Below are 9023 nucleotides of genomic sequence, written 5' to 3' on the forward strand. Positions count from 1 at the left end.
CTTTCAAACGAGCAAAGTGGCAGTTGGACAAAAGCTAACCGGAGACCCGGCGGGTCAAAGCCACATTTGGGGGATGGAGGGAGAGCAGAGAGAGGAAAGGAAGGGAACGAGGGGAGGGATAAGGTGAAGTGAAGGAGTGAGGGAAGGTGACATTACATTGCCTTTCTGAAAGGTCTGTGCACTGATAGAGTGATAGAAAACTGGAGGTGTAAAAAAAGAGATGTAGAAAAAGAGGAAAGTTGACGCCAGCAGAATATGATCAACCGTCATTTCCTGGACCCTTGCTCCCCGCATTTCCTTCCTTCCTTCCTTCCTCCCTCACTTCCTTGCACCTATCTCCGTACTAGCTGAGTCAAAGAAACATCTCTTATTCCGAACACCTCGTCAATCCACCCCTCCGCCGTCTTTCTACTTCTCCATTCTACCTCTTTCTCGCTTCTTTAATCTCTCCTTCGAGAGCCGGGCAGGATGGTAATTAGAAAGCCAGCACACACACATTTAAATGCAGACACACACATATTCTCACACTGTGCTATATTAAGCCTTTCATGCAAGCAGGCAGGCAGGCACACACACACACACACACACACACACACACACACACACACACCTGATTTAAGACAGAAAGAGGAGCAGAAGAGAATATTAAAGAAAGGAGAATCAATGGATTCATTTCCTGGTGCTGACAGAGGTTGATCTCTCCCTGGACCCGTAATCCTTAGAGTTTGTGTGTGTGTGTGCGTGTGTGTGTGTGTGTGTATGTGTGTGTGTGTGTATTTGAGAGAGACATAGAGATAGAGTAAGTAAGTCAGGGAGAGAGGTGAAGGATAAAGCTGTTCAGGTTGTTCTTGCCCATGGGCAGAATAGAGAAGAAGGAGGGAATACTGTTAAAATACAACCTTCTTTTCTTTCCTCTCCTCCTCCCCCCCCTGCCCCTCCCTTCCCCCTCCCCTACATCTACAGAGACACACCACCAGACACAGAGAGGAGGAAATGTCGATCTGTTATCTCGCCGTTTCGGTTCTCGACTTTTCTGCCAGCGCAGCACGTTGAAAACTGAAGACCTGAGTGTGTGAGGGAACTGAGATGAAGAAAAAAAAAAGCAGAGGAGGAGGAGGTGAGATGGAAGCCATGCAGCCTTCTCTCTCTCTCTCTGTCTCTCTCTCTGTCTCTCTCTCTCTCCATCCTTCTCCAATATTCCTTTGCCTTTCACACTCTTCTGTCTCCTTCTTGTTCTCCCTCATTGATGACTCATTTGTTCCTTTTTACTCGTTCACCCTAAAAGTATCTTTAGATCCTAGTTTGTTTCGCAGAATGCATTTAGAATTTAGAGTTCATTGATTTTGTGCATTCTTTCTCATATGCCTGTCTTTCATCATATAACGTGAATCCTTCTACTCATGTTACAGCTGGTCTCGCATTTCCAGACCTTCTTCCACAACACTAGTCTCGGGTAGGAACTTGTGTAAAAACTGTTCAATGGTTGTTCTAGTCGTGCAGAAAACTCAGATTGGACAGATAGTCTAGCTAGCTGTCTGGATTTACCCTGCAGAGATCTGAGGACCAGGTAACCATAGTCCTCAGATTGGACAGATAGTCTAGCTAGATGTCTGGATTTACCCTGCAGAGATCTGAGGACCAGGTAACCATAGTCCTCAGAAATCCACTGGAGGTTAGAAAGCCAACACAAAGACAGGGGAAGGTGACGGACATCCGACTGATAATTAGGGACATCCGGCAGGTCTTCCGGCGGCCCCGGAACAACCCCGGAAATGAACCGTCTTCGATACTATTAGACTATGTAACAGCTCATAGCTCAGAACCAAAGAGCTCTGTCAAAGAAGAAGCCATGCTATGCTACTAGGAAGGGAAAAATGAGTTCATCTGTGCTCAATTTCAAATAACCTACATGTGTAATGCATAATTTGTTGGGCTGAACTGCTCTCCCCTGTGGCATGGGCAGCCCTGATATCCGTGATGATGGTCAATGAACGTCACCGAACTTCTAAAAATCTCATTGGCCCACATGTCACAGCATTATGATAAGGCAGCAGGGCAGCACGGCCGGCAGAAGACCAGCGGCCGCCAATCCCTCAACAACTTCCAGGATTACCCCCCCGAGCTCGGGCAACGGCCTTTCTGCAGCTGCTCCATTCACACAGTAAATGCAGTTCAGCAGTATTGGACAGCTCCCAAATGGGAATGTGCAGCAGGCAAGCTCGTTTCCTCACTCCACTTTCCCTGAATGGATGCAGGTTAGAAATGGCTGGATGTGGGGAAGCTGACTGCATCCAGGAGTGCAGATTAGACTGAGGGTTTGCAAAAGGTAGAGTAAAGGTGTCTTTGAACAAGAACTGGTAAAATGTGAGTCAAGAAAGTAGAACAATTGCATGTAACTGGATGGGAAGCAGAGATGAAACTCAAAACAGCAACAAATTTCATATCACAACTGTACAGTGAAATAAATGCGTCTAGAGATTGTTGTCCAAGCAGCAATGAGGTGTCATATTTACATTTTTAGTGGCGGCGTCCTCTAGTGGCTGTAGTAATTATGATGGGAGCAAAGAAGAAAGTGATGTAACAAAGTGGGTTCATATTTCTAAAGAAGCACATGCACACCATTTCCAGTCATTCCCCATTGTTTCATGTTTCTAGCTCATTCCAGCTCACGGGAATTTGAGCCGGCGCAGCAAACAAATAATAACAATAATAATAATAATAATAATAATAATAATATTAATAATAATAATAATAATAATAACAACAGACAAACATGGAAGGGTGGAGAGAAACATTGTGCTGTGTAAAGGGAGTTTTTCGCGTAACCGGAAGTAGTTTTGGTGTCTAAATCTGACCAAACTGGACCGTTTCACAACATCAACGTCGTGTTTAAAACCAAAACCTTTCCATTCTCTGGTTCAGATATGAATCCGCAACCTATATCATCGTATGGTTTGGAGGATCTACTTTTACCCAAGCCGGTCTCACGGCAGTTCATGAAATGGTCTCTTTATATCTGTTGATTCGTCAACAGGGACGCCATTTTCTCGGTTAATTTGTGGGGGTCACCAGGAATTGGGATCCGGGGTCTCTGGGGGACGTAACAACGGGAAAATGAAACGCCACAAGCGGAACGGTTGTGGTTAGGAAAAGAGCAAAAGGGAAAGGAACCCACACACGGGACATGGAGAGAACGGGACTTTTCGGCACTTCTCGCTACCTTAATCGTGCCGTTATCACGAAAGATGTTTCCCATTAAAATACAGAAAAAAGAGAAAACCGCGTCCCTGTACACAAATCAACAGATTTAATAACGTCACCATTTCACAAACTGCCATGAGACTGGGCTGTTTTACCAGGTCTCAATGCTTTTCGACTCGGCAGTTCTTACTTTGTTCTCCACATGACAAACTGAACAAAATGTCCGACAGTGCAGACTGCAGAGGAGGTGCAGAGAGCTCCTCATGTTCTAAAGCTCTGCCGCAGACTCATCCCTGCACTCTTTGATCCTCTAAAGAATGTAAAGACAGCACATGTCATGCAGACACACTCTGCAGACATGCTTTGCTCCTCCCAGGCCCACCACCCAGACCTCTCAGGTCATCTGGGACAGGTCTCCTTTCTGTCCCCAGAGTCAGAACTAAACAGGGTGAAGCAGCTTTCAGTTTCTATGCTCCTCATATCTGGAATAAACTCCCAGAAACCTGCAGATCCGCTGCTACTCTCAGTTCTTTTAAATCAAGGCTGAAGACCTTTCTTTTTGATGCTGCCTTTCTTTAAATGAATGCTCATTTCTTTAAATTTCTTATGCTGCACTGTAACTTTTATTCTTGTGTTTTAAGTGTCTTAATGTTTCTATTTGTTTTTAACTGTCTATTCATGTGTTTTACCGGTTTTTAATGCTTATGATTTTTAACTGTTTGTACTTGTGTTTTATCTGTTTAACTGATTTTGTGTAAAGCACTTTGAATTGCCCTGTTGCTGAAATGTGCTCTACAGATAAAGCTGCCTTGCCTTGCCTTATGTCGTTATATATGCTCTGAACCAAACTTAACTTCTGTGTACTGTTGCCCCCCCACACACACACACACATCCAATCCAATCCACTTTATTTGTATAGCACATTTTACAAACACAAAGTTGCCAAAGTGCTGCAGAGAAAACTCAAACATACAAAACAATTAATATCAAATATTGTAAAAACAAAAGAAGAGCATCAGGTTTAAAAAACAAAAAAAATAGATAAAATGAATAAATACTAAAATACAGTAAAACAATAAGAGATATCAGAGGACCACACAACTCACATGGAGTTAAAAGCCAAGATTACTTACTAGCTTGACCCCGCACTCGAAGGAAACAAACATGCATTTCATGGGGACTTTAAAGAGAATTGATAAGAAAAAAAAACTAGGTGCTGCTCAGCGAATACGGCCCGGGACGTAACAGTAATCACAACAGTGGAAGTGAAGAGTTGCAGAGTACAGCGAGCGCCTCAGCGTGTGAAGATGAAGAGCTCGGAGCTGGAGCGTCTCACTGAGAGTCTGCGTGTAGCCCGGGATCAGACTGCAGAGGCGGGGCGAAGAGGCCGGAGTGGGCGTCCCGAGTCTCTTCTGTAACCGGGTACAGTGGAGAGGCCAATCACTCTGGCAGAGAGCTCCACTTATGTTATAAAATGTTTTGCACTTAAAGTCAAAAGTGCTGCACTGTGAGCTAAAATGGGTGTTTTGTATGTTTTTTTTTACTTGAGTCATGGATTATAAGGGAGGCCAGAATAGCCAGAGCTTTAGGAGTGGACTGACTGCGTACTAGGGCTGTTGGAACGAATTCGCAAAGTCGAACAGAATTCAAAATGGTAAAAAAAACAATATAAATAGGTTGGCTAATCTCCTTCTCCTCATGTCACGACTGATGAATAATTAATTATGGGAGTGAGAAACCTCGGGGGGGGGGGGGCGGAAGTAGGAAGAAGGATGGGAAATAGTTTTGACATGACTTCCAAATTGCCATCCACCGAGCCAAAATGCTTATTTTGCTTATTATTATCAATAGTTAGCTTGTTTTGGTTTCCTACCGGAGTTAAATGAGCTTAGCTTCATGGAGACAGTTTAAGTTTACATTAGCTGCTCTACAGCTTTCAGAGTTAGCTCCGACTTCACATATTATCTTCTCACAGCTGTATCCTCAGTAGCGTGACAATCTGCAAGAAACAGGTTGCTTATAAATCACTAAAATAGCAGTGGCAGCATCGTTTGGCTTAGTTATAAATGCCGTTAGCATCGCGGCTAACACTTGGTTTATGCCACATCGTTTCGGCTGTGCTTTTCTAACATGATGTGGTTGTGCTAACCGAGCCCCGTTAGCCTTTGCAACCGAGCAACACACTTGTGTTGAACGGCTCCCACGTGTGACGTTTCCTTTCCCCATCCCTCATTTGGTCCGGACTTTCAGACTTTTCAGATTGGTTTGAACCCAAATTGTAGGTGTGAAAGGTGCCTCGGACCACGGTCCGGATCAGAAGACCACATTTTGGTCCGATCAAAAGTCTCGGTCCGGATCAAACTAAACAATGGTCCAGTTGTGTAAAGTGTGAAAGCATTTTTTTTGGAGGGTTCAGAGTTTCAAAACCAAATAAAAGAAGCTCTGACAGAAGAAGCTCTCCTTGTGTTACAAGACCGGGGAAGCTCCTTTAAAGGTCCAATGACATGGTGATTTTATATTTATATTAGTGGTCCCTAATACTGTATCTGAAGTCTCTTTTATATAGACCTTAGTGGTCCCCTAATACTGTATCTGAAGTCTCTTTTATATAGACCTTAGTGGTCCCTAATACTGTATCTGAAGTCTCTTTTATATAGACCTTAGTGGTCCCCTAATACTGTATCTGAAGTCTCTTTTATCGTACAAATGATGGCATTCGGTGTCAGTCTGGAGAACTGACATGAATACACTAGTGCTTCTATAAAAACAGGGATTGTTGGGCTTGAATATTTAACTTGGAGTAAATATAATAAAGCCTGAATAGAGAGCTGTAACATGATGATAGTGTTACCGTGAGACCGACTGGAACAGGATGATTTTATTTCTTGGAGAAGAAGACAATGTGCTTTACACAGCTGATTGGTTTGTAAACTGAAAATAATCTCTGTTCATCAAAGCATCCAGCCTCGTCAGCCACCAGGTATTAATTAATTTCTTTAAATCAGTCAGAAATATTACAGAGGAACAATGCACCATTCTTTGTCTACTCTAGAAGCGCTCTTTCCCATTGTTGAGTGGTGGATTACTCTTATTGTTAGGAGGTAATGATTGCCAGTTTCAGGGAGATAATCACAACCAAAACCCTTCTTTTAACCTCCATTACTATAGTAGTTCATTATGTTCTGGTACAGCAGAACTGACATGTTGCTCTGGAGGAAACTACTAGACCTGTTGGGTCCTTGTAAATTCTGGAGTGTGGTCTAGACCTACTCTATCTGTAAAGGGTCTCGAGATAACTCTTGTTATGAATTGATACTATAAATAAAATTTTATTTAATTGAATGTCGCTAACACAAATATTCAGAAGAAGCAGCTCGGTCTTAGTCTTGATCAACAGAAGAACATTTCCAGGAAAAAACCCGACATCCGGCGCTTTGCTCACCCAAAGTTAGTGTCACAGACATAAAATATAGATCACACCATCAACTACAGCCCGACCAATAAAGGATTTTTGAGGCCAATACCGATACAAATATTTGGTAATTTAAAAATCAAATATATATATGTTTTTTTGAGTCCCCATCTCTGCCTTAAGCCTTGTGTTGTCTTCCCGTCAACCTGCAACTCTGTGTTTTTCTGGGATGAAAATTCTTTTTCTACACTTTTCTCAACGTTTTTGTCAATTTTATTCCAATTGTTTTGTCACTTTTTTGAATTGCATTTTGTTATTTTTTTAAATTTTTTTTACAATTTTTTGTTGATTTATTCCATGTCTTTTGTCACCTTTTGATGTTTTTTTAAATTATGTTTTATTCAATATTTTAACAATTTTTTGTCGCTTTTTCTAAGGTTTTTCATGTTTTTTGTCACTTTTCTGTTCTCTTGTCATAGTTCTGATATAGAAAGTTTTGTTAAACGGGTCAAACAGGCGGGATGAATCCAAAGTGGTGTGGAAATAGGTCTGGGAGTGTGAGCCCCCCCACCACCAACGCACACACTCTCCTACCTGTAAATGAGGATATCGTCCGTGGAGCTGTTGTACTGGATCTGGTACATGCGGACCCCTGGTATGTGGTTCTGCGGGGGCCACCTGATGGTAGCAGTACTGGACGTTAGATCCGACACGCTGACCCTCTGCTGGTCGTACCGGGCGTGACCCCCGCTGACGTTGGACTTGATGGACGTGGGGATGTCCGAAGGCCCCGGGTCGGGGTCCAGTTTAGGGTCAAAGTGCGGCGAGGGGTTGACGACCAACTCGACCGGAGCGGTGGCCTCCCCGGCGGCGTTGGATGCGATGCACGTGAACTTTCCAGAATCCTACAAATCACCAGAAAAAAAAGGAAAGAGAAGACCCAGAATTTATCTTCGCTTTGACTTTGTTTGTTGGTTCCCTGTGACCCTGGTTCCCAAACCTTTTTAGTCCGAGGTACCCCCCACAGCCCTAACGGATGAAGTCCCGTACCCCGTTATCATTACCGATGTATACAACAATATAATAAATAACACTAATGTTTCCAGACAATTTAACAGTCCGTTGGTTTGGTCCGCAATGGTAAAATTAGCTCCTAGGCTACTACAACATGTAGCAAAACTTAATGTTTCAACCATTGATCCATTAATGTTATATTTAGCTAATCATTTGAACGTTTTATTCTTTACTTTAAGCTACATGTTGGACCTTCTGCGCTCGTTTTTTACACACCGGCAACTTTCAAACAACATATTTTATCCCTTCATGTCCTTCACAATGCGCCTTGGTCCACTGATCTCTTACGTTTGTCATGTTAATTTTCCTTTATCATTCAAACGTCATATTGATATGTTTTCTTGTTTTCCACAACCAAATAATGAACTGTCCTAATGAACTGAACCCTCATGTTGTCCTCAGGTCAAATTGTCCCGTTTTCCTACATCAGTGTTCTTTATAATTCCCCAAAATAACAGGATTGATTCCACCCAACGCTCTTTGCCAAGTACACACATCTCTACTTTCATTAATTTTGGGGCGTCTTGTTCAATTTTATAGCATTTGAAAACAAATTGAAGTGGGTTTGAAACAGTATTGAATACAAGTTGAGAGTCTGTGATTATCCATCCACATACATTCCTTTAATTTGATTTTAAATAATTCCTCATTTCTGTTCAAACACTAGGTATAATTTCTTATAAATGAGGTTTATTGACCATACAATCTAAGAATAACTGTGAAACTAAAGTTAATAAGTTAGTGTTACGTAGTGTTGAAAACAAACATTAAAAAAAGCGGCAAAAGTGTAAAAAAAAGGGGACAAAAATGTAAGAAAAAGTTTAAAACATTGATAAAAAGTGTCAACAAAAGTGTTGATTTTCAATTTTGATGGGAAGACTGCACAAGGGTTAAAAGACGGCATATAAGGACGGACAGTAGAGCCAAAATCAAAAGATATATGAAAAAAAAAAAAGGTTTTCACACTGACCAACAGTTTAAGAATAAATCCTAAATCAACAGAGCAGCCATGTTATCCCCGGCCAATGAAAGCACGGCTCTACCTTGACCGAGGCCTTGAGGATGTCCAGCGAGCCGTTCTCGTAGCAGATGGTTCTGGACGTGTTGCCGATCAGCTTCCCGTCCGGACTGACCCAATGCGTCGAGGGCTCGGGGTCTCCGATGGACTTGCAGCGCAGGCTGACCTCCTGACCCTCCATCACAAACATCTTGGAGGTGTGGCGAGTTATCATCGGGGGCTCGCAAACAAACTCCTCCTGTCAGGGGACACGAGACCAGACCACGACAATACAAAAGTCATACATTAAATCAGGGGTTCCCAAAACGTTCAGCCCAC

General features: G+C 42.6%; 1 protein-coding gene and 1 long non-coding RNA gene across 2 annotated transcripts in view; one reads left to right on the top strand and one right to left on the bottom strand.

Annotated features, from left to right (window-relative positions):
* Positions 1-9023, bottom strand: part of si:cabz01090165.1 (leucine-rich repeat and fibronectin type III domain-containing protein 1-like protein) — a 428959-nt gene that overhangs the window by 17669 nt on the left and 402267 nt on the right. Inside the window, exons 10-11 of the mRNA XM_032510641.1 lie at positions 8731-8943; positions 7208-7518 (exon numbers count right to left, since the gene is read on the bottom strand). Coding sequence (XP_032366532.1) covers positions 7208-7518; positions 8731-8943 — 524 coding nt within the window. The remainder of the gene's footprint in view (positions 1-7207; positions 7519-8730; positions 8944-9023) is intronic.
* Positions 1-9023, top strand: part of LOC116685727 (uncharacterized) — a 21170-nt gene that overhangs the window by 2454 nt on the left and 9693 nt on the right. The gene's annotated exons all lie outside the window — the stretch shown is intronic.

This window comes from Etheostoma spectabile, unplaced genomic scaffold, assembly GCF_008692095.1.
Source record: "Etheostoma spectabile isolate EspeVRDwgs_2016 unplaced genomic scaffold, UIUC_Espe_1.0 scaffold172, whole genome shotgun sequence".
NCBI classification, from domain to species: Eukaryota; Metazoa; Chordata; class Actinopteri; order Perciformes; family Percidae; genus Etheostoma; species Etheostoma spectabile.